Source organism: Macrotis lagotis, chromosome X, assembly GCF_037893015.1.
Source record: "Macrotis lagotis isolate mMagLag1 chromosome X, bilby.v1.9.chrom.fasta, whole genome shotgun sequence".
Classification (NCBI taxonomy): Eukaryota; Metazoa; Chordata; class Mammalia; order Peramelemorphia; family Peramelidae; genus Macrotis; species Macrotis lagotis.
Genome location: NC_133666.1, coordinates 110,957,638 through 110,983,433, shown reverse-complemented (window position 1 = coordinate 110,983,433; position 25,796 = coordinate 110,957,638). Strand labels below are relative to the sequence as shown.

General features: G+C 33.0%; 2 protein-coding genes across 6 annotated transcripts in view; one reads left to right on the top strand and one right to left on the bottom strand.

The window, feature by feature from the left end:
• IFT74 (intraflagellar transport 74) overlaps positions 1-25,796 on the top strand; it is a 174,147-nt gene that overhangs the window by 52,356 nt on the left and 95,995 nt on the right. For all 3 annotated transcript variants that reach the window (XM_074200242.1, XM_074200241.1, XM_074200240.1), the window contains exons 6-8: positions 904-964; positions 3,040-3,099; positions 4,725-4,786. In XM_074200242.1, coding sequence (XP_074056343.1) covers positions 904-964; positions 3,040-3,099; positions 4,725-4,786 — 183 coding nt within the window. The remainder of the gene's footprint in view (positions 1-903; positions 965-3,039; positions 3,100-4,724; positions 4,787-25,796) is intronic.
• Positions 46-24,558, bottom strand: LRRC19 (leucine rich repeat containing 19). Of its 3 annotated transcripts, none has more exons than XM_074200245.1 (5): positions 13,353-13,428; positions 12,966-13,215; positions 11,432-11,945; positions 9,941-10,141; positions 47-8,896 (listed from the first exon to the last, which is right to left on the bottom strand). In XM_074200245.1, the coding sequence occupies exons 3-5, from the start codon at positions 11,802-11,804 to the stop codon at positions 8,574-8,576; spliced, it is 897 nt and encodes a 298-aa protein (XP_074056346.1). In that variant the 5' UTR covers positions 11,805-11,945; positions 12,966-13,215; positions 13,353-13,428; the 3' UTR covers positions 47-8,573. The 3 variants fall into 3 exon arrangements, with proteins under 3 accessions (XP_074056345.1, XP_074056346.1, XP_074056344.1); XM_074200243.1 differs by lacking the exon at positions 12,966-13,215 and adding an exon at positions 24,449-24,558 and having other exon boundaries at positions 48-8,896; positions 13,353-13,439; XM_074200244.1 differs by lacking the exons at positions 9,941-10,141; positions 12,966-13,215 and adding an exon at positions 24,449-24,558 and having other exon boundaries at positions 46-8,896; positions 13,353-13,439.

Here is a 25,796-nt window from a genome sequence, read left to right as displayed (position 1 = left end):
AAATATTGCCTAGAAAAAATGGTCAAGAATTCACTTTTTTATAAGTAGAGATTATATGTTTATTAGTATGCTATACTACAAGAAGCTAATCTTGATTCTTTTTTACTATCATAAGCTTTATTGATTAAATGAATATTTAAGTGCTTACATGTACAGTTGTATATTACTAGGCATTGCAAGATAAGTCACAGACTCTACCTAAAAGTAATTCTCTTTCTAATTGATAGGCTTTTGCACCTGATCTGACTCTTTTATTTTCTAATTGTTTGACCTTGGCAATTCAGTTAGTCCTTTCTAGTTCTTAGTTTTCTTATATATATATATAAAATTATGGGATGGGTCTAGATAATCTCTGATGTCTCTTTTAATTCTTTAAGTTCCTGATTCTATAATTCCATTTGATTAAATAACAAGTTGTAAAATCAATATGGTTAAATTTAAATAAATGTCACACAAGTGCTAAATATAAATAATAATAAATAAAAAGTTAACAATATAAGATATGGTAAAGTAGTTTGCTGCTAAATGATTCAGGTTAAATGGGTTAGTTAGCAAATTCTGTGAATTCATTTGTGGAAAAATAATTCTGTGGATTATAATCCAGGAAAGTTTCATGAAGAAGGTGTGATTTTCAATATAGGTAACTTTTGGATAGAATAAGTTAGCAAGATGACATTCTAGATACAGGAACTGGTTTGAACAAAGGTAGAGAAGCAGGAAAACAGTATTATTTTACAGAACAGTAGAATAATATCACATTTCATAAAATTTGAAAAAAAGGGTGCTGTTCGTATATGTTGCCATAGAAAGCTAGACTAGGAAAAAACAATGTTCTAGTTACTACTACAACCCATTTTCAAAAATTAAGTTTCCTAAATGTTGAATTTTTTTCATCTTGTACAGGGCAGAGACTTTAGCTATTGAAATCAAAGAATTTCAAGGACAACTAGCAGATTACAATATGGTAATTGTCCCTTTCCAAGATAATTCTTATTGCATGGTTTAATTGCCTTTCAACTATATTCTAAAGTGTTCTATCTTTTAGTCCAAAGGTTTTATCATTAAAATTTTCTTAAAGAGATAAATGAAAATTTATGGAAGTTATTTTGATCATATGAAATTATGAGATGTCAAAATTGTCTATACTACATTTTTCTTATCAACTAGCAGTCCTAGTAAGATGTAATAGAGAAAATGAGTCTTACACTTTCTATTTTGCCAGGGTAAAGATGGCAGTCTGCATAAAGTGAAAAATGTCACTGGATATTCTAGAGCTTCAAATTCAAATATTCATATTATGAGGTTCCACTTAGTTCTTTTTCAGGAATCAAATCAGTAACAGCCTCTTTGAAAACCAAAGAATAAACTTCGTGAATTTTTTCCTACTGAGAAGGAGTAGTAGAAGTACAGCTTTAGTGGATGTCATGTAAACTATACATAAGAAACTTTAAGTTAATAAAATTAATAGTTCTTCAAGCCAACTTTGGTGTGCATGCTAATTTTTTATAATATAAGACTATAAAACCAGTTAGTTTTTAAGTGACCCTAATTGCCTAACTTTTATAGGAAAAAAAAAGAAAGTATACTAAAATGTGCTTAAAAAGAAGGGACTCTCCTAATTTTGGTTCTTCTATCCAGTGATACCCATGAGAACTAACCTATGCCTGTCTTTTCTGTGCAACTCTCATCCATGTTTTTCTATAAATAAAGAGGAAGTAATTTTTGCAAAGTAGTATATTTTGAAGCAGAATTTTTTTTATTCTTAGGCACCTAAGTGATAACAGGATACAGTAGGTACATCATTAAAATGGCATTTACCATATTGATCTGAAGTTAGGCCATATAGATCTAGTCAAATAAGTCACATGGTACTTGATTGATTTTTATAAAACCTGAGTGCAAATAATGATTGGTATTATTTCTTAGTGTGTATATTACATACATTTTTCTTTTCACTGAGATCAGCTTCTTTGGGTAAGATCTAATTTTTGGAAGTGACATTCAGTCCATACAATTATTTTACAAATCTGTAGGTCATCTCTCTGATATTACTTGTATGATTTTTATTTTAAAAAATTTTTAGGTTTTTGCAAGGGAAATGGGGTTAAGTGTCTTGCCCAAGGCCACACAGCTAGGTAATTATTAAGTGTCTGAGGCCAGATTTGAACTCAGGTACTCCTGACTCCAAGGCCGATGCTCTACCTACTGCACCACCTAGCCACCCCATTATTTTAAAATTTAATTAACATTAGCTATTAAATTTTGCTCTTTCTTTATTAAGAACAAGTAAGCAGAAATCACAGTGTTTTACTGTATTCTGAACATATTAAAACTAGATTTGCTAAAATAAGCATTTCTTCATTTAACTTTCTTTCATGTTTTTTTTCCATCTTATACATTGCACCTTTTGTCCTTAGCCAGTCTTCCTTTTGTCACCTCGTCTATTAGATCTTTATTATCAGACAACTCAAACTCTTTTGAATACTCACTTTTTTGTACAGTTACATGTTAGCACCCCACATTTAATAAAATCCCAAAAGAATTTTATCATTTTCCTTTGTGTACAAGATTGATTCTCTTTACGAAGGAGCAGAAAGGCAGAACTTTCAGGAGTGACCAGCTTCTACTGCTTGTTTTTTAACTGTAAATAATATAGCCAGTTATTTCATTAGCCAAATTATCTACTTGCTTTCTTTTTTTTTTTTGCAAGGCAATGGGATTAAGTGGCTTGCCCAAGGCCACACAGCTAGGTAATTTAATAAGTCTCTGAGGTTGGACTTGAACTCAGCTACTCCTGACTCCAGGGCCGGTGCTCTATCCACTATGCCACCTACCTGCCCCTTCTACTTGGCTTTCTAAAATAGTCTAATAGTCTCCTTTGCAGAAAATATTTAAAATTCTTTAATTTTAAATTTAAAGGCTCATCTTTGATAAAATAAACCTCCAAGCAAATATAATGATATAAGACGTATTAATTGTAAATTGGTTAGCCACAGAGATCACCCTTAATGACTAATGATCTTATGATGTCTTTTTTAGTTAGTGGATAAACTCAACACCAATACAGAAATGGAAGAAGTAATGAATGATTATAACATGGTAAGCTTTATATAGTTTTTAAATAAAACTTTACGAACTTCATAAAGTGATACAGTTGACCCCTATTTTATAGATTCAGCTATATTACAAATCAAATAATTTACCACAAAAAGTACTTTCTATGCAATGAAAGTCTAATATAATTCATCTTCTAAGTTGAATGTAAATCGTTTCTTCTATGTTTAAGTTGTTTACTCTTTATTATTTGGACCTTTTTTTAAAAGAAGAGGAACTTTGCTATTTCTTCCTATAAAGTCAGATCTGAATCCACCCCACATTCTGCTACACTATTTTGGAAAAGAATTCTACACTTTATCATATCTCCATTTTCTTATTTCTGGTATTATTTAACACATAATAATAAAGATCCATCCCTATATAGGGATGGGGGGAGGGACTAGACCTGTGATTTCATTGGTATTAAGGAACTTATGGGTGAGGAACCGTAAGTTCTACCATTTCACAGGGGTACTTGTTCTATAACTTATAGTTTTGGAGAATTATCTACAGCACTGAAAGATTAAGAAATTTTCCTAAGGTCACACAGCCATTATGGGTAAGGAGTAAGAATAGAACTCAGATCTTCTAGGCTCCAAGTCCAGCTCTCTTATCAGTTATACTGTGTTGCCTCTCGTCTTTATGTAGCTTTCACAAAACAAGTGAAAACTGACAAATATAGAATGGGATAGATATCCAGGTAAAAGTAATTTGGGTTGTTTTTTTTTATATGAGATAGTAAAATTAAAGTATAAATTTTGTAAAATTATGCAATTCCTATTTTGATGCTTCATTGTGGTACATTCATGGGATTTGGGATCTTTAATCTTGGCAAGCTAGAAAATCTTTGAGAAGAGCATAGTGATTGATTTTATATATATATATATATATATATTTTATATATATATTACTAAGCTAGCATCAGGGCAGTGAATTTTTCAGACACAGTCTTGCTTCAGGATCTTTTATTATTTAATAGGGATTCCACTCTCTGCATTAATGAAGGGATAGTCTATCTCTCAAATCAGATTGTTGAAATTATGAAATAAGTATTACAGTTTGGGTTCTTCTTAGATTTGGGCTCACTTAATTCTTTTTGGGTTCTTTTTAAAACACTAATTCAGCTGGAGAATTTTTGAAGTTATGATAAATAGAATATAAAACATAGCTTTAATAGCGAATTTGAACTTTTGTTTGTATCTATAGGGGCAAAGTATCTTGAGGGAAATGTCATGATTTTTTTAACCTGAATTTAAGAAATAAATGACTTTCACTGAATTCCTCATTAAATGCTTGATTAGTTCTATTTGAGTTAAATTCATTGCCATATATATAGACATATATGTCTATATATATACATATATGTAGAAAACATTAGCTCTATAAAAAATTCTTAATCTCTAGAATGTTATTGTCAGTATTTTGCTTAATCTTTAGAAGCATATTAGTTAACTTTTAAGTGAAGTCTTATTTTAACTTTGTTAAGCTTTTTGGACTGAGCAGAAATCTCTATTAAACAATTTGCCATTCGGTTCATTACCAACAAACATCTTCATTTAAAGAAAAATAGTATGTCTTTCATAATGTTATTTTCTATCACTAACATTTCTGGTTAATTATCTACACAGCTAAAAGCTCAAAATGATCGAGAAACCCAAAGTATGGATATAATATTTACAGAAAGACAAGCGTAAGTACCTGACTATCTTAGAAAACTAAACTGCTTCATAAGAGAATTTTATAGGGTACCTAAAGACCATATTTGAGTTGATAAGTTGAAAGGTTCTGTATGTTATGGAAAGATCGAGAAAATAGAAATCAGAAGAGCTGGCTTCTAATCTCAGCTCTGTCATATGTAAGCCACCTGACTTTACATTAGTCATTTATCGTTCATGGCCCTCATTTTCTTCATCTATAAAATTAGTATGTGAGACAAGAACATGGAATCTTAGAGTTGGAAGTGACCACAAAGGTTGTCTAAAATAAGCCTTAGCCTTTTCGGCATCCCAAATCAATGAAATAGGCATTTGCTATGAAATCTTTAGTCTTAGAGGTTGTCTGGTTGTCAAGGTTAAAGGATATACCAGTCACACAGATAGTATGTGTTGGAGGAAAGGAGGACTTGCCCTGATAACTAGGACATGTAGAAAACTCAAAAATGAAGATATTATTTGTGTTTATGTATGATCTTAAATAACAAATTGTCCTCTCATCACAGTATCTGTAATTCCTGTGAAGGCAAGAAAAAAAATTAATCCAAATTGTCTGACTTTCAAAAATACTTAATCTGGTACCATGGATGAATAGTAATAGTGATAAACTTTATATCCAGATACCAAATCTAAAAAAAAAAGATAAGAACCTATAGAGATACTTTATTGCACAAAATGCCATTTAAAAGAAATAATTTCTCATCTCGCATAAATGTATTCCAATTCTATTCCACTTCTAATTCATTCATTCTTTCAACAAATTTTATTGACTGTTTTCTATGTATTAAATAGATAAAAGATGAAAAATTATATGAGACACAGCCCTAGCCCTTTAAAAACTTGAAGAATTTAGAATGACAGGAATGATTCAGTCTCATTTAATACTACTTTTTAATCCATAGTGACTTCATTCCCAGGCATTATTTAAAATTTGTACATTTTGTAACTTTGTAATTGCCAATGAATTAAGCTTCAGATGTGATAAATTTCAAGTCTGGTTGACTTTTTGTTTTTTTAGTTTTTGCAAGGCAATGGGGTTAAATGGCTTGCTCAAGGCCACACAGCTAAGTAATTATTAAGTGTCTGAGGCTGCTTTTGAACTCAGGTACTCCTGACTCCAGGGCCAGTGCTCTATCCACTGTGCCACCTAGGTGCCCTCAAGTCTGGTTGACATTTAATTAAGAAAAATAATGGTTGCAATTTTAATGTGTCCTAAATTCTACTAAAAGAGTTTTAAAGTATTAAATATGTTTTTAAAAAGAAATTCTGGGTGAAAAATCTCATAATTTTTTAAAAGCATAAACATCAAACTAAAAATAAGTGATTTGTGGACAGATTTCATAAGTTAGAAAAATTCCAAGTTAATTTTTTACCTTATCAAATGTGCAGGGAATAATTTTTATCTTTAAATGTTCACATATAAAGGGAACAGGACACACTATACTAATCTAAGAAGAAGCAAGGAGAAATATGCAAGTTTAAACATTGTCTTTTTGTTTTTCTAGTCACTACTGTGTTAAAGACATTGTATGTTCTGATTAATTTGACCTTGGCCATTACCATCCCAAACCATATAAGGGAATGACAGTATCCAGGCTTCAGGCTACCTTTTTGGCAATATCAGTAGTTATTTTTTTCCTGAACTAAGCAATCAACAACTGTGTATCGAACCTTCACTTGGCGCTAGTCATCATTCTAATCCCTGGTAATGCAGAGAAAAATATTCTTCCCACGAATATATGTATATATTAAAAATAGTTAAATATGGGGTGGCTAGGTGGTGCAGTGGATAGAGCACCGGCCCTGCAGTCAAGAGTACCTGAGCAAAAACCTTAAAAAATAGTTAAATAGATAATAAGTAAATATTTACATGCATACATACAAAATATATACATCATAGATGGGAAATAACCTTAAAGCTCCAATAGTTGGTGGATTAGGAAAGGCAGAATGGGATGTTTGAGCTGAGTTGAGGGGTTTTTTGGTTCTACCTAATGTCTCAGCATCTCTCTCTCTCTCTCTCTCTCTCTCTCTCTCTCTCTCTCTCTTTTTGTTTTAGTGTTGATAAAAAATCTATTTAAAAAACATTTTGGAATCGATGACTTTTAAAGCTTTAAAGATTTGTTCCTTGTTTAGTTCTTCAAATAATATTTATTTAGTGCTTTCAGAATATGGGAGAGATTGAGCCCTATCCTTTAATGTTTATATTTTGTTTCATTAACATTTCTGAGTGATGGATAAAATATTAAATTATTATAATTAGGTAATTGCATTGCACAGAGGTTGTCAAATAGTTGAAAATATGTTCTTGAATATTTTTCAAATTATTTTTAGCAAAATAATATAAGCAGTTTTATATTATAGAAGGTATCAGATGTGATTTCCATCATCATACATTCATATTTTATCATAAACATCCTAAAAATTAGACAAATGTATAAATATTGTTGTAAATGGGTAGCTGTCTCATCCTGAATATATGTGCGTATCTCTACTAACTTTTTTTTTCCTTGGTGGAGACTTGGGCTGCATTTAAATTTTTAAGTTTTAAAAATTACTTTTCTACAGATTATGTTGTGAAGTTAAGTAATTCTTATTGGCACCATAAAGTCTATATTTCATAGAATTATTTTTCAGTATATCATAGGGAAAAAGTATAGTAATTTTGCTGTGTGCCTCTATATTGTATATAACAATGAAGGTGATGAAGGATTAAAATTTAAAAATATATGTGTATGAGTGTGTATATTTCACTTTAGTCCCTAGACAGCATGTCAGTATGGTTATGACTATTCCACATTACTAAAATCAGTGATTAACTAGTATAAGGCACATTTAAATCATTGCTTTAAATTTCCACCAGAGTTAGAAACAGTGGAAAGCATTAAGTTGTATCTTCTAAGTGACAATTTAATTTTATGAACATAATTATAATTAATTTCAGTTACCATCACTTTAAAGTATCAGCTCTTTTGTTTATAGTATAGTGGAAATGGTACTGAATTTAGAATGAGAGGTCCTAGGTTCAAACCTCAGCTCTGCAAGCACAAATGCCACCTGAAGATGCAAGGAAATAGTCAAGAGCAATAAGATTATCTAGAACTACATTGGCTAAAGAGTTAAGTGAATCTTGAATATCAGAGAGGGCCTGGAAGGTCTCTAATATTAGCAATTAGTGAAATGGTATATGTTAGATTAGAAAGTATGACCTCATGTTTTAAATGGCCATACCAGTGGAGCAGATATTCAGCTCCCTTGGATAGATACCAAAGGATGTTCTCCCAAAGACCATGTTTGGCACAGGAATGTGTATTTTTTGGTATTATTGTAACATTAGGCAAGTCATTGAAGTTTTCTGGGCCCCATTTTTCTCTTTTATAAAATGAGATGGCTGGATAGATGATCTAAGCTCTTACCCAGCTCCACCCCAGAATGTGGTATAAATGTTAGAGAATATCAGGGAATTAGCTAGTAGATATTAATGAGTCAGCATCTAATGTTTGAATAATTGGCAAGTTATTAGTTATATTACTATGCTTAGCTAGTTACCAATTGCTGGATTTGTCTACTTAAAATTTTTGTTTCAAATATTTCATAATGATCATTACATATATGTGGGGGTGTTTATGAATGTGAGATTTTTGCATATGTACAGTACCAACTATGGAAAGTTTTAGTTATGGTTTGATATTTGATGCGCAACAAAATCTAGACCTTATTAAATCAAAAAATAGCGATCCACAAAGAATAAAATTTTGAATACAATCAATTTTCTTCACACATTTCTTGAGCATCTATATATTTATCTTCAATAAATCCATCTTCATCTACTACAAATGAATTTAATTGATCAAGTCTTACTATATTTTCTTCTGGGTTTGTATCTTCTGTTTGTGGAAGGGATCTGGAGTAAATAGTAAAATCTTCATATGAATCCTCTTGCTCTTCCAAACGATGATGATTGTAGCTAAACAAAAAGTTATACCATGTTGGGCATCTGATAGCAATAAAAATCAGCAGTGAAGTTACCAGGACCACAACTACAACACCGACAAGAAGGGGCCAGCTTTTACCAAGAGACTCTGATTCTTAAAGAAAAGAGAAAGACTTGTCAAATTGAGAAAAATGAATTAAAAGAATTCATTAACCCAAATCATTTATTGATTTATTAGAGACACAAATATTGACTATTTTATAAGAAGCTTTTTGAAAACATGATACTTGATAGATAACATCTATCAAGATAATAATTTTTCAAAATAATAAGATTTTTTCCAAAATAATAAGATTATAATTCTGTAGCTTTCAATGAAACTTTTCTCCTGGTGGCCATTCTATTTTTAATTCATTTTAGGACTCAGAATGGTGAAAATTGATGGTTCTTTATCCTTCTGTATTTATGAACTTTTGGATAAATAACAATTATGTTAATAAAAATTAAAATAAAATTTTCCATATTAATATAAAAATTAGTTTTATAGGATATATTAATTTTCCAGAATTTGATTTTTCATAGAGAAATACTTCCTATCCAAAAGAAAAAAACCACAGCATAAAGATGATAGATGGACTGAAAATCAAATGACAAATGTTGTTAGGTAGAAGATCAAGTCAACAAAGGGATAGAAAAAGTGTCAGGGAAAAGAGGAATGCAGGAGGAAATAAAGACCATATCTTACTCATATCCGTACCACAATCTATTGTCATGCCCTGCGTGTATTCAATCTTTGCATAATTGAATTGACAGTGGGAATATGAAGCTAGAACTAAAGAGCAAGGGATACTAACATTGAAAAGTTGTAAATTGAACAGAGGGGTAGCATAGGAGCATCCTCTTACTCTGAGTATTTCCTAAAAGAAAGAATTTTAACTTATCCAAGAAGACTCTTGTCAAATTGCTTTTCTGTTAAAACTTGGTTAATGCATTGTTTTGTAATCCAGTTCCATCAATGAATAAGCAAATGGTAGTGCCATATACTGCATCATGGAGGAAACATACAAAAAGAACCATATTCTCCTGTAGCATATAGTCTGTTGAGGAGTAACAGCATGGATACCATTTATATAGATTTGGATAAAGTAATATGAAAATTTGAATTTCTGTATAAAATTTTAAAAATCCCATACATTACCTGCATTTTTTGTTATGTTGTTCATTGTATCATTTAAATTTTTAAAAAGTGTTGGATTGCCAGAGGACTTGAAAAGAATATTAGAAAGTTGAGTTATAGGTAAAGGTGATTTTGAATGACATCCATTCTTGTAAGGTGCTACTTTGATGCTGTAATTCTTCAGGGCATCTGGAGAGCTACATATTGTGATAGTCTCATTTTCTATGAAATAGAATAAGTTATGACATGAGATGATAGGGTTTATTAATAGTAATTTACATCAACATGTAACATCAACATGTAACTCCTTTCATCTTAACTCATATTTTTCTCATTTTTAAAATTGTCAACTTAGAGACAATATCAAAACAATGTTTCTAAAAAGGGAGTTTAATATTCATTTATCTTAAATTTCCCTTAAATTCCTACGTGATAGAAAGTTAGAACTGAAAGGAACCCAGCTCATTTTCTCAATGTTTTCATTTTATTAATGAATATACAGACTTATTTAGTTAAGTATTTGTCTGAATTTACATAGCTGGTTTGTGGCAGACCTGATAGAGCCTTTTACTATAAGCTACCAGAGACTTTTACTAGAGTGTTTCTTCCACCATACTGTACTGATTTTTTATTTTTTTGTGAGAGAAGAGGAGCTAAATAAGGTGGCAAGCAAGAGAAACAGAGGGTTTTTGACATCAAGCTCAGAGGTCTTTAGCTCACCAGTTTGCATCCACATCAGATTTATAAAGGAACAGTTAGAGATTTGTGCGAAAGGTACTGTATCAGGACAGCTAGGTGGCAGGGTGAATAGCATACTAGCCCTGTAGTTAGGAGGAACTGAATTCAAAATCAGCTTCAGACACTTGATAGTTACTGTGTATTAAGCTGTGTGACCTTGGGCAAGTCACCTAACTCCATTGCCTCACCAAAAAAGGTGGGGGGAGGAACTGAATTACCCATTAGTATGTATTTCATCTAAAGTGACATTTAAATAGCATCTTTAAACATACTCTAATTCTGAAAAATAGTTATATTTTAAACATGGAATCATTAGAATCAGGATATACATATATAAATATAATTGATATAAATAATATATCATTAAAATCAGGATATACAATCTTTACTTATAGTTCAGTCTATATAACTGAGATATTTATTGTCATTGGCATATCCCGCATATGTTGTTGGCATATCCCAGGAAAGGTATCTTAGTAAAAAAATAATGTCAAATGCCAAAACAAGAGAAATATATTTAAAATAGGAAATGCAGGCAGTACGACACAAAGTAAATTTTTTTTTTTGTTTCAGGCAAATATATACAAATTTATATACATATTCATGTTACTTTTATTATTCACAGTTGCCATTTTTCAAAGTATTTCTTTTCTATTCAAATATGAACAGATATATTGTTTGTACATCATTTAATTTTATGTAAGTCTTCTAGGAAATGACAACCTGAAGTGAAGCTCATGTTATTTTTGAAATTTCTTAATTTCTGTAACTTACCTAGCATTACTTTTGAGGTATTCAACCAATTCTGTAAATTATGTAGACTACAAGAACAGTTCCAAGGATTTCCATACAAATTTATTTTTTTCAATTGAAATTGTCTCGGAACCTCAAAATAACTCATCATATTGTCTTGTAAATTCAAAGTCATCAGGCTTTTTAGAGGTATCAGCGTATAAGGATTCAGTTGAGAGATTTTGTTTTGACAAAGACACAGTTCTTTTAGTTTATCTAATCCTACAAAAGCATTCCGGCCAATTGTATTGATGTAATTGCTGCTGATACTTAAAATTTCCAGGTTGAAAAGACTACCAAAACTGTTATTTTGTAGGAAAACAATTTTGTTGTTGTTCAAATTAAGTTCAGTCATTAAAACATATAACTGAAGATTATTTATGTCTCTGCTGTTCAGAGTGATTTGGTTATAACTGAGATCAAGCACAGTAACATTTTTATTTATATTTTGTGGAACTGAAGTATAGTTCTTCGCAGTGAAATTATGACTGCCTTCCTAAAAAAAAAGAACAAAAACATATTAACCAGAAAAAAATTCAGAGACTACCAGAAGATCTTGGATACAAATTGTTCTTGAAAGATAGGAACTGGTTTTGAAGAAGGGCAATCTAGTAATTAATCTCTTGATATTGTGGACTTAAAATAAACAATATAAATAGAAACAAAATTTTCCAAAGATTTTAAAAATCCTTCATACATACAAACCATAGAAGACAAATTTTGATTTGTTTTACTGGCAGAAGTGATAAGGAGAATCCTGTGGTTTACTGGACTGGCTTACCCTCTATAAAACTACATATGCCCTCTGGTCCCTTTCCATGGGACATATGCTCTGGATTTTTGTTGAAATGATACTTCAAGAAAACAGCCCAGTAATTCTACCTCCTGACCTACCTAGCACCTTGGATCTTGCTGGAAATCCAAGGGATAGAAAGCCCTGAATATAATTTTAAAAAAAGATGTAGTTATTTTTACTCAGTTTTTTTAATATTTCACAAGGAAGATGGCTTTCTGAATTACTCATCTTTGACACAACCCTTAATGCACCTTATCACTTCTCTTATAGTGATAGAACCAGAATCAGCTTTGTATGATTGATATGTATACAGGATTACCAAATCATAGGGAATGTCAATAAGGAGTTTCTGTGTCATCTCAGCAAAGGAGCAGTACTCAAAACCAACCTCACAGACATGATTCAATTCACATTCATTTCAATAAATTAAGAGATCTGATCACTCTCACCACAGTCATGTACTATAATGTTTCTATTATTGACTAATGATTTACCAGGAGAAAGGCTATGTTAACATGTGAGTTTGTCCCCCTTAAAGGAAGCCTTCTATGTGAAAATCTACACTAATTCAGATAATGCACAATGAAAAGAAAATTTTCACTGTACCCAATAACCAAATGTTATTGGAACTTAACTATAATCAAATTCTTAGAAAACACAAAAAGCGGTTTTTTGCTGCAGAATATTTTCCCCATAAACAGGTAATATTAAAAAACTTACTGTATTCTATTTTCTTCTGAAAGAACTTCATTTCATTTCAGAATGACAGTTAATGAAGTGAAGAATTATTTTTATAGCCATATTTTTAGGAACCTTAGCTATAGGTAAGTCTTTCAAATCAGATCATAGTTCTTAGATATGATTTTTAAATAAATATCTTAATTGTTAAAAAGATCCATTAGTTGATTAGATAGGTCAAATATAACTTTCAGAACCATCATTTTGATACATCCAAGTCCTCACCACATTCCTAGCAAAAGAAAGAAGGTTTGCCTCATCAGTCCTTTGGAGTCAAGATTGGTTAATACATTGATCATAGTCCTTATAAATGGACTTAACTTTTAAACGTGCCAATGGAAATTTCATACTTCTAATTTTAAAACTTACTATTTTAAAAGTACAGCTTAGGCCTGTTGCTAATAGTAAGAATTCCCAAAGCAAGATGAAGATGCCTGTGATTTTCATCTTTTGAGCCTAAAAGAAAAGATATTTTTGTTACTATAAAGCTCAGGTTTTTGTAATTATTAGAATATTTGTTTTGTTTTCTTAAATTTTATTTTAATTTTTTTCAAATAACATTGATAAAACTGAAGAAAGAGCAGTGATCCAATATTTCATCAATCTAGTCTTAACAGTAGTAATGCCAATATCATAGTAAATAACTTAGGCTAAAAGTTTTTTTATTAATATAGTTCTTATTATTAAATGTTTGGTAAGAGTACCTAATGATGGAATTTGCAAATGGTTGACACATCTTACATAGATGGTTATATACATTTTAGAAAATGTATGTATAGTTAGGAAATGTATTTTGAAAATGTGAAAATATACTTTTTTCACAGGGAAAAAGTCTCAAGATTTCATTGCTCATAGAACATGTGTTATAATGGGGAAGTGCTCAACTTAGATTCAAGAATGACCTGTGTTCAAATCACAACTCTATAATGTTTATTAGTTTGTGACCATGGACAAATTAGTCTCCCGAGTTTTAGATTTTTCAAAAATGAAGATAGGTACCAGTTCATCATGAGAATAAAATTAAATAATATATTTAAAACACTTTATAAATCTTTTTTTTTTTTAGATTTTTGCAAGGCAAACGGGGTCAAGTGGCTTGCCCAAGGCCACACAGCTAGGTAATTATTAAGTGTCTGAGACCGGATTTGGACCCAGGTACTCCTGACTCCAGTGCCAGTGCTTTATCCACTACACCACCTAGCTGCCCAACACTTTATAAATCTTAAAGAACTTTTTAGGTCATCAGTCATGATCATAATCTTTTTTAAATTGCATATAAAGGTAGTTTTCAACATACATCCATTTGCAAATAGAAACTACACATTTTTCTGCCATCTTCCTTTTCCTCCCTCTCCCTATGGCAGAGAACAGTCTGGTAAAAATTATACATGTACAATTGTGTTTAACATATTTCCATATTAGTCACATTGTGAAAGAGGAATTAGAACTAAGAGAAAAAAAAAACAATGAGAAAGAGAAGACAAGAAATTTTTAAAAGTGACCATAGTGTGCTTTGCTCTGCATTTAGACTCTGTTTTTTCTGGATATGGATACATGATCCTAATCTTATTGTTATTATCTATTCAATGCAAATAATTACCTATGTTTTTGTGTATCATGTGAGTTAACTTTTTTGTTTTTGTTTTTTTCCCTGAATGGAGATGCATGATCATAATCTTTATTGTTATTATCTATTCATATAAATACATAAGTACCTATGTTTATATGTGTTATATGAGTATCCTTCAGTAAACTATTATGATAATGTTTCTGTAGATTCATCTTTTGGATATTCCCTGTATTGGTGCAAATCCCAGCACATATATCTTTCTTATTCTGTGAAATTCTTCTTAATTTTGTCCCATTCTCTATCCAGGCTCTTCCCAACAGACTTTTTTTAGTTCATAAGGTTGTAAGTATAGAATTGAAAGACAGCAGTTAAATAATTTTCTCAAGGCTGCACAGGTAGTAAAACTCAGATTCAAGAATTGGACCCATTTCTTTTGAGTTCAGAAACAGTGATTTTTCCATTCTGCCACAGCTCTTCCATTTCTTTTATCTCTTCATTTTCTCTGCAATATATTTAAACCATTTGTTCACAAAGTCACTATTAATAACGTACTGCAACCTACTTATATCCACAAAGCTTGTACTTTTTTATCTTTGAATAATTTAGAATTTTTATTCTTTAGAGATGGTCTTCCATGTGTTTTACAGTGATATTTCATCATCAGGAAAGTACCTCCATGTTATCAAATTCAATTATAGAGGCCACTAAACTATACATAAGAATCCTTGGGGACTGCATATTAACATTATTTTGTTAAATATTTCCCAGTTACATTTTAATGTGATTCTAAGGACCACATGTTTGATATCTCTCATATAACTCACAGCCCATCCTTACTTCATCTTGTACACTCATTGTCCCTGTTTTTTGATAGTTTTTCTTTAGTGGGTCCACTCAGGATGTTGGGGAATTCCCTCTAGATTTCTTGGCATTAAATAGATAGCAGTGAAGTACATGAACTGTTCTTCAGTTTATTCCTAATTCTATCAAGATTGACCCATTACATTTCTCAAACTCTGACCTCTGGGAAAATATAGTTGTTGAAAAGATAGATTTTTGCCTTGAGGAACAGTTAGATGTCATTTAAATAAATGTAATTCTCCAAATGCAGTTCATCCTGCTCTGTTCAACCAGTTCAATTCTATACCTAGTTTTTTTTATCCATCTGCACCTCAGGTCAAAGATGTATTAATGCACTAACTAGACTACCTCTTTATAAATATTCTTCAACTACTTTGGTTTTCCTTTGGATTATTAGACAAAATATGTGTGTATGTGTGTGTTGTCTGAGTATAAAATATATACCATGTATTTGCGGTGAAGGTGAAAACTCTTTTATAGCTTCTGTCAACACAATAGTCTCCAAAAGGGGTGTTTTGAGAACCTCATCTCATCTATATTGGGAATATTTTTTTGTATAATTTTAGATTTTGCTACTGTTTAATTAAACTCTGCTGAAACATTTTCCCTGATAGTGGTAAATACCATTGGCAATCACGGTTCCCTGCTATATTTTGTTTTTTGCTCTATTAGATTTTTAAAAATATTATTCATTTTCAGATTTTAAACTTAATAAAAACCAATAATATGAACATTTCCATGTGCAAAGTAAAACATGAAATGAATATTTTTTTATTTTACTTTTTTAATTCTCATTTTGTACAAATTTTTTTTAACATTAATAAAATATTCTTGTTTAAGAGTAAACAAAATACCCCTCCCCCCACGAATATAGACTTGCTTGGGCGATAAAGTAAAGGGGAGAGAAAAAAATTAAAATTAAAAAGAATAATAGTAATAATTGTAGGTATGGCCAGGTGGCGCAATGGACGAAGCACCAGTCCTGGAGCCACGAGCACCCGAGCCCACATCCAGCTCCATAGACCCAACAATGACCCAGCCGTGTGATATGCAAGCCATCTGATCCCCACTGCCCTGCAAAAACCAAAAAGAAGGGGAAAAAAAGACACAAAATAAAATAAAATAATAATCATAGTAAGGGTGGCTGGGTGGCAGACAGAGCATTGGCCCCTGAGCCGGGAGCACCCGGATCTAAATCCGGCCTAAGACACCCAAAGATCACCCTGCTATGTGGCCCCAGGCAGGCCACCCAGCCCCATTTGCCCTGCACCCTCCCCCAAATAATAATAGTAAAAAATGTGCTTCAGTCTTTCTTCCAACACCAACAGCTCTATCATGGGTGGATCGCATTCTTTATGGTAAGTCCATCGCAAAAGTTGCTTCCATATTTTTCAAACGTTGTCATTGCTCATCGCAACTCCCTCCTTTCTTATTTCTCCACTACCATGTACTATGTTTTCTCTCTCCTTTGACTCTGCTGTAGGGTTGCTGAGTGGCACAGCAGACAGATCCCTGGTCCTGGGGCCAAGAAGCCCTGAGCCCCCATACCACCCCTTAGGCCCAGAATCCACCTGGCCCTATGGTCCTGGACAGGCCTTCCAATCCCAGCCCCTTGCAAGAAGTAAAAAAGAAAATGTGTTATATCTGACCACTCTCCTCCCATGGTCCATCCTCTCCTCCTTTATTCACATCCCCACCCGTTCCCCCTGCTCCCCCTCTCCTTCTTACTCCAGTTGTCTATACCCCATTGAGTATATTTGCTGAGAGCAAAGGTTCCCTCATTCCCCCTTGCCTCCCCCCCTTCCATATCATTGCAATAGCTCATTGTAATAAAGAAAAATCTTATGATATGAAATATCTTGGCCTATTCCCCCTCTCCTTTTTCTTTCTCCCATTACATTTCCCTTTTTTTCTATTGACTCCATTTTTACACCATATTTTATCTTCAAATTCAGCTTTCTCCTGTGCTTCAACTGTAAAAGCTCCCTCTACCTGCTCTATTAACTGAGAAGGTTCATATGAGTTTTATCAGTGTCATTTTTCTATGCAGGAATACATGCAGTTCATCATCATTAAGTCCCTCATATTTTCCCCCTCTCCTCCAATCTCTGTGCTTCACCTGAGTCCTGTATCTGAAGATCAAACCTTCTGTTCAGCTCTGGCCATTCCAAAAGGAACCTTTGAAATTCCCCTGGTTCATTGAAAGTCCATCTTTTTCCCCTGGAAGAGGACATTCAGCCTTGCTGGGTAGTTCATTCTTGGCTGCATTCTAAGCTCTTTTGCCTTCCGGTATATTATATTCCAAGCCCTGCGAGCTTCCAATGTAGTTGCTGCTAAGTCCTGTGTGATCTTGACTGCAGCTCCACGATATTTGAACTGTGTCCTTCTGGCTGCTTGTAATATTTTCTCTTTGACTTGGGAGTTCTGGAACTTGGCTATAATATTCCTAGGGGTTGGTTTTTTGGGATCTCTTTCTCTGGGGGATCTGTGGATTCTCTCCATTTATATTTTGCCCTCTGCTTCTAGAATATCAGGGCAATTTTCCTGTAGTAATTCTTTGAAAATGATGTCAAGGCTCTTTTCCTGATCATGACTTTCAGGTATTCCAACAATTTTTAAATTATCTTTCCTAAGTCTGTTTTCCATATCAGTTGTTTTTTCAATGAGATATTTCACATTTTCTTCTAATTTTTCATTTTTTTGGTTTTGAAATATTGATTCCTGATTTCTGGTAAATTCATCAATCGTGATGAAGTGCTCATTTTCCCAACCTAAGCTTGTTTTGGGGGTGCTTCCTGAGCTTTTGGGACACTCCCACAAGGGTCTCAGTGTGTGAGGCTCTGTCCTCCCTCCTGGTCTTTGAATGACCATATGCGCCCCCCTTTGCCTCAGGGCTGAGGTGGGAGGGCCCTGCTGTTTTATGGGGGGGCCTAGACTGTGATCAGGATTTGAATGTGGTCAGAGGCCCAGAGTCCTGTTCCAGGGGCAGAGGACAGAGCTCAGAAGTCTCTCTTCACTCCCTTCCCTAGGTTCAATGGGCTCATGCACTGGGGGCTCCTGCTTACTGGCTCTGCCTGCTTCTTTTCCTGGAACTCTGCTGTGCTGGCCAAGCTGCTCTCTGTGTGCCCTGAGGGCTGGGCTTCACATGCTCGCTCTGGCAGAGGTCCCCCGCTGTTCCCCTAGTTTGTGCCCGGTGTTCCCCGGGGTGCAGCTCAGGAGACTCCCCCGCTGCTGTGAGCCTAGGCTCCCAGCACCCTGGGGCTGCCTCCCGGAGGCTGAAGTTCTTTCCCTCTGGCGGGCCACCCCTCTGGCGGGTCGCCCCTCCAACCTGGGGACCAGAGCCTTTGTGCTCTTTTCCAGGTTACCTTGAGTGGGAGAACTGCCTCAATGGGTCCCTTTGTGGGTTCTGTCTCTCGAAAGTTTAGAGTCCTTAGTTTCAAGTTTTGTCACAGAGCACCTAAGACTGGATCACTTCTTGTCGCCATCTTGCCTCTGCCCCCATGAAATGAATATTATGCATGAAATTATGAATCTTTTGTTTACAGCTTGCTTTTCATTAAAAGTATATAATACTTTTAAATTTACTTCTTAGGTTGTTGACTTTGTTTCTTTCCAGTCTCCTTTGTCTGCACTCAGCTTTTTTGGCAACTCTTTCTTTTTTCCTCTCTCCCTGCTTTTTCTCTCCTTATTAAAAAACTGAAATCCTTGTAACAAACATACATTGTAAAGAAATACAAATCCACACACTGATTTTATCTAAAAATATGGGTCTTTTTTTTCTGCATCCTGAGTCACCTCTCTATCAGATGAGCATCATGTCTTATCACTGATCTTCTATGATTGTGATTGGACATTGCATTTATTTCAGCATTCTTAATTCTTTCAGAGTGGTTTAGCTTTACATTTTGGGTTTTTTTTTTACTTTATTTTGCATTCATTTTACTCTACATTCACTTCATATTTTTCTGAAATCCTCTCTTTTGTTATTTCTTTTGGCACAATAATATTCCTTTGTATTTACTTGCTATAATAATGCAGCCCTTCCCCAAATGCTAAGTAATTCCTTAATTTCCATTCAGGCTTTGTTTAACAAAAGGACTGTCATAAATACTTTGGATTATTTCCATCTTTGTTTGATCCCTTTGGGTTCTAGACCTACTAGTGGTATTAATGGGTAAAAAGATATATACAACTTAGTGACTTTTCTCATATTGTTTCAAATGGCTTTCAAAAATGACTGATTTGCAGCTCAAACAGCATTGCATTAGTAGATTTCTCTTTTTTTCCTCCTTAAACCACACCAATAATTGTTATTATTTCTTTTTATCATTCTTATCATGTGAAATAATTTTCCTTCTAGGAAACTGTGTATTTGTTTGTTTGTTGTTTTTTACCATTGTAATGAGTACACAAAGATTTATAGTCCTTCAGCTTGAAATTTAGATAGCCCAGTTAAAAATAGTAAATATCAGTATGTAGAGGCTTAAAATATAGTCATCCATCTTGATACAGCAAAGGGACTACTGAACATGAAGTCATAGCCCTGGGTTTGAATTCTGGTTTGAGAACATAAAAGCTTTGGGATTACAAGCAAGTCAGTTAACCTTTCTGAGGTTTAGCTTCTTAATCCATTAAATGGGAATAATAATATTTTATACTAATCTCACAGGCAAATGCCAGTCTGGAAAGAACTTTGAAAACTTTAGAGCAGTACACTAAAATGATGATGATGATGATAATCCTAACAATAACAACATCTTTGATGCATTTATAAAAAGGTATTTTTTCATTGTAGGAGTATTGTATTAGTCATTCTCTGAGAAGTTCCATTTCACTAGTTATAGAAAATGATAAATTCTCAGGAAGAAGTTATCCTATGGAAACAGAAAAATATATCAACCTTGGAAAGAGATATTTCAATACATTAATGTTCTTTGAGTATTCAGCCACAGCCTGGAATTCATCATTATTTCAATATTGGTCAATTTCCTTAAATCTGCTACTCTACTGATCATTATCACTTCATTTTATTTAAGAATTAAGAAAAGATACCAGATTTATATACTAATACCTCATCATGTTGGAGGTAACCTTAGGATTTCAGAAGTTTTATATAAAAAAAGTCCAAATTGTAAACCCTTGAGTATAGGCAAGACTAACAAATGAGAACCTGGTTAAATATATTATGGTTGGCCATTTGCCATATAAGGATTTCAACCTGAATCATAGGAGAGGACACACAAACTGAGTGATAATGAATTTTCTGAATATCTGACTTGAATGTAACTGTAGTCAAGATTATAGAGAGCAAGCCAAAAACTGCTACAATTTATGGAAAGCATTTATACTAAATTCATTTAAAGTATTAAAAACAAAAACTCAAATTCATTCAATGTTTTTCAATATACTTTCTTCACAGTTGCCTTGTGACTATAAATAGTTCAGTGAAGAAAACAAATACCACTATATTAAATAATTTGTCCATGATCATTCAACAAATGACAGAACCAGAAATTGTCTTTTTTATTCCAAGTCCAGTGTTCCTTCCTTCCTGAATTGTCAATCTTTTAAGCAAAACTTGAATGAAGGTAGCATATACTTTGGGTTGGGAAGGAATTTTAATATTTATACCAGGGTCTGACGAATACTTAAATAAGTAACAAATGACTATTTCCATATTTTTAATAAATGATCTTTACTGACAAAATCTATAGCTTCCTATATTATTTTGTTTTTGTATTTAGATGCAGGATAACATACTCAAGAAGTTTTCCTCATGTCGATAGTCTTAGGGATCTACTAAAATAGGGAGACATAGAAAATCATGAATAAGAGGGAAGACATGAGTGGTTTGGTGAAACATCATACTTTTTAAAAGTAAATATAAAAGCCTAAGTGGTAGAAGTCTGTTTAAGGGCCACTTCATTTGTACAGCAGTTATAGTGACTTCTTTTTACCTCTAGGATCAAATATATGTCCTTCACAACCTGGTCTCTTCCTTCATTTCCCAGATTTTTTTAACACTGTATTATCTTCCAGGTATTCTGTGTTCCATCCACTCTGCGATTTTACTCTCGCTGTTGCCCATGTGTGAGATGCTTTTCCTTTTCACGTCCATCTCCCTTTGTTTTCTTTTAAGAGTTGGCTCAAATCTAACCTTCTGCAGGACACCTTTGCTAGAATTGTGCTCCACTGTCTGCTGTTAATTCCTTTATATTAAATTAACTCCCATTTTTCACTATATATTTTTATTTTATATTCCTTATTAGTATAATGAAGATAGTGGGGTTTCTTTTGTTTTCCCTTTCTTTGCATCCTTAGTATTTAACATAATCTTTAGTACTTAACGTAATGCCTGATACTTAGTGTTTGTTGACTGACTGACTGACATTGAGTTTGAAATATCCAATAGTCATTTGGTGATATAGTACTAGAGAACAACTGGGACTAGATAGTGCATTTCATAGTGACATAGAGACGACAACTAAATAATGTGAGCAGACAAGGTATCCAAGTGAGAGAATATATATAGAGAAGAGCACCCAAATCCTGGAGTACATCCAAAATTAGGGAGAGTGCTGTGAAGGATGAGCCAAGAAAAGACACTTACGAAGGACTGGCGGGAGGCAGCTAAGTGGCTCAGTGGATAGAGCACCAACCCTGGAGTCAGGAGTACTTGAGTTCAAATCCAGCCTCAGACACATAATCACCTAGCTGTGTGACCTTGGGCAAGCCACTTAACCCCATTGCCTTGCAAAAAAACAAACTAAACTAAAAAAAAAAACGGACTGACTAGGTTAAAAGATAACTGAGAGTATGAACAAAAATTTAGAGAAGCAAAAGGATCCAGTTGAAGATCATTTATAGTGTCAAATAGTGAGAAATCAAGGATGATGAGGACTGAAAAAAGACTCATCAGATTTGCTTTTTAAGAGATTCTAGGATCACTCAAAACAAAAACCATAAGAGGATGACTCCAAAACCAACTTTGTAAACAACTTTTGTTTACAAAGCCTCATGAGAGCTACAAAAGAAAGAATTCAGAAGGGAATAATTTGACACAAGAAGTGCCAAAGCTACTTCATGTCATAAACTCCTGATTAAAATGGATTAAATAGAAGCCAATGACTCTTAGTCAATAAAAGATACTTTAAATCAAAAGACTGAAAAAACAGAATATGTAAGATTTCTTAAAACAAATTACTGACCTGGAAAACAGTTTGAGAAGAAAAAAGATTTAAGAATTATTAGACACATATATTATTAATATATGCATATATAAGTTTGAGAAAAAGAGACACAGGATAAAAACTTGATGAGATAATAGTGATGGATTTTTTAAAGAGTGCCAGAAATCTTAAGAAATACAAAAGATTTCTTACTTCATTTTCAGTCGGATACTTTTTTAAATTGGGTTAATATATAGTCCAGTGTACAGATTCTTAACTATTTTTGTTAGTTATGGACTACCTTGCCCAATGGTGAATCCTAAGGATGATGTTTTTAAATGCATATAATAAAATACATAGAATAATAAAGACAATCAATTACATCAGAATCGCTAATTTTTTTTTAAGAACCCAATCCAAGTTTATGGATCTCAGGTTAAGAACCCTTAGTCTAAGTGGGTTGTCTTAGATTAGATCCCAGGGCTATAATACTCAAGTGATTACAGTGTTAATTAGGATTCAGAATCTTTTGCTACTTTTAGAAGGGGCAAACATTTCCATTTTTTATCTTCCCTTAAAGTCCTTTTACTTTTTTTTTTTTCTGCAAAGCAAGTGGGATTAAGTGGCTTGCCCAAGGCCACATAGCTAGGTAATTATTAAGTGTTTGAGACCAGATTTGAACCCAGGTACTCCTGGCTCCAGGGCCAGTGCTTTATCCACTGCCCCACCTAGCCACTGCCCAAAGTCCTTTTACTTCTAAATAATTTAAAAGCATTTTTCCCTTTGCTTTAGTTAGCATTTGAATTTTTTGGTAGAGTATGTGAGAGGTTAGAGTTAAATACAGCTAATAAAAGAACATCAAAATGTTTATGCATCTAGAATTTGAAACTGGAAGGAATCATTTTGTAGATGAGAAAATTGAAGCCCAAAGAATTAAAGTGAAGGTTATAGTTAGTATATAGCAAAATCAGGACTTGAACTCAGTTGCTCCGACTCAAATCTAATGATCTTTAGTAACTTACAAAAAGTCACAGAGGCAAAAAAAGTAGTACAGTATTAATAAGAAGCTAGAAATAATCACATGTCAATTTGGGAGCTGTCTTAATAACCACTTTATATGACTAAAGAACTAGTGTGTCATTAAGAAAAGATTTAACTGAGAAAAACAGTTGTTCTTTTAGAGATGTAAACACAGCTATTGTGTTTTATCTAGTCACAAAAGAATATGGGATATTTTATTTTTATTCTACTGTCAGTTTGAAATGAAGTTTTGTGTATATGAACTCAATAATATTGATCATTTAGAATAATTTTCATTACACTGCCTAAATAGGTTTTTTTTAATATTATGGGTTATATATTATACTACTTTAAAAGGGGCTTTGTATATGTTCAGTACAAAAATCAGTGAGAAACAGAAAACAATGTTTTTTGCATTTTGTTTTCAAGTAAAAATGCCTTGAATCTTTTAATTGTTTTATGTAAAAAGCTATCCTTTGATAAAGGTATATAATGACAAGTATGTTTGGGTAAGTAAAATTAATTTTTAAGTTAAATTTTCTTTACAAAATTTTTAGACAATTTAAATTTAAAAAGTGCTTTCCTTGTGTCAAACAAAAGCATTTGGATTGTTTAAAAAAGATTATTAAAAAAAAATCAAAATATTGGTTTTTGCAAAAGAAAATCAATTCTTCTAAATTCATGAATAATCAGGAAAATGTTTCCTTAGCCGTGTCAAAGGTTCACATTCCTTCTGGTCATATAAAAGTACTTTTTTTCTGAGCAGTTTCTAAAATAAAATATTCTAAAACACATCTGAGAGTATGTAGTTAATTTTTTCCCCTGTAATTAGTATAGAGTCTTACCTTTATTTTTTCTTGAGAAACCAGGTGTACAGAGATCTTGTTTTATTTCTTTTCCTCAATTAAAAGAAGTTGTGGGTTGTAACAATATTTCACTTTGTTTTAACCTTTGGACTTCATGATTAAAAAAAAAAGGAGAGGCCGGGACTAATTTAGCAAAAGATTGACTAGAAGCATAGTTTCTTAAGATCATCCCTGGCTGCAGCCAGTATAGCAAGTAATACATTGTAAATCATGTTCCTGTTTCTAATTACTAATGACTTCTCTTTCTAAATAAATGATTATGTAAAAAATAATATAACTGTAAGAAAAGTTATAATTGGAATATATAGATGCCACAGTACTTAAAACAATGAAGCTGTGATTTTTTTGAAATGTTACCAAGCTTCTCATCCATTTAGTTTCACTTTAGCAGAATGCTCATTTTTATTAAGTAAGGATATACATTTTCTAAACATATCCTGCGGTAAGGAGAATTACATTCATGGTTTGAAAGGAAAAAAAGAGCCCTGAATTTTATTTCCACACTGGATGGTCATCGTGTGACATCCCAAAGTTATACCACCTTCCTACTCTGGTTTACCCATTAATCAGATTTAACATCAGTTCTCATCTATGTATTGCAAACATCTGAGAAATGAATATGGGCAAACAGTAACTGATAGTAGAGAGAATAGTGGAGTACAATTCATCCTGTGACAGCTAAAACCAAAATGTGAAAGTACTGGGTATTGCCTGATTGAGGGAAATGTGTTTTTTTTTAAATTTATTTTTATTAAAGATATTATTTGAGTTTTACCATTTTCCCCCAATCTTGCTTCCCTCCCCCCACCCCCCCACGGAAAGCACTCTGTCAGTCTTTACTTTGTTTCCATTATTGTACCTTGATCAAAATTGGGTGTGATGAGAGAGAAATCATATCCTTAAAGAAGAGAAGTCAAAGAGGTGACAAGATCAGACAATAAGATATCTGTTTTTTTTTCTAAATTAAAGGGAATAGTCCTTGTACTTTGTTCAAACTCCACAGCTCCTTAGCTGGATACAGATGGTACTCTCCTTTGCAGATAGCCCAAAATTGTTCCCAATTGTTGCACTGATGGAATGAGCAAGTCCTTCAAGGTTGAACATCACTCCCATGTTGCTGTTAGGGTGTGCAGTGTTTTTTTCTGGTTCTGCTCATCTCACTCAGCATCAGTTCATGCAAATCCCTCCAGGTTTCCCTGAAATCTCGTCCCTCCTGGTTTCTAATAGAACAATAGTATTCCATGATATACATATACCACAGTTTGCTAAGCCATTACCCAATTGAAGGACATTTACTTGATTTCCAATTCTTTGCCACCACAAACAG

Excerpts from the sequence above, each read along its gene's own strand:
- LRRC19 (XM_074200243.1), bottom strand. The coding sequence starts at position 13,430 with ATGAAAATCACAGGCATCTTCATCTTGCTTTGGGAATTCTTACTATTA. Across the intron at positions 11,946-13,352 it reads TAAGCTGTACTTTTAAAATA|GAAGGCAGTCATAATTTCAC; the intron begins GTAAGTTTTAAA and ends CTTTTTTTTTAG. Across the intron at positions 10,142-11,431 it reads TACCTCAAAAGTAATGCTAG|AAAATGAGACTATCACAATA; the intron begins GTAAGTTACAGA and ends TCTATTTCATAG.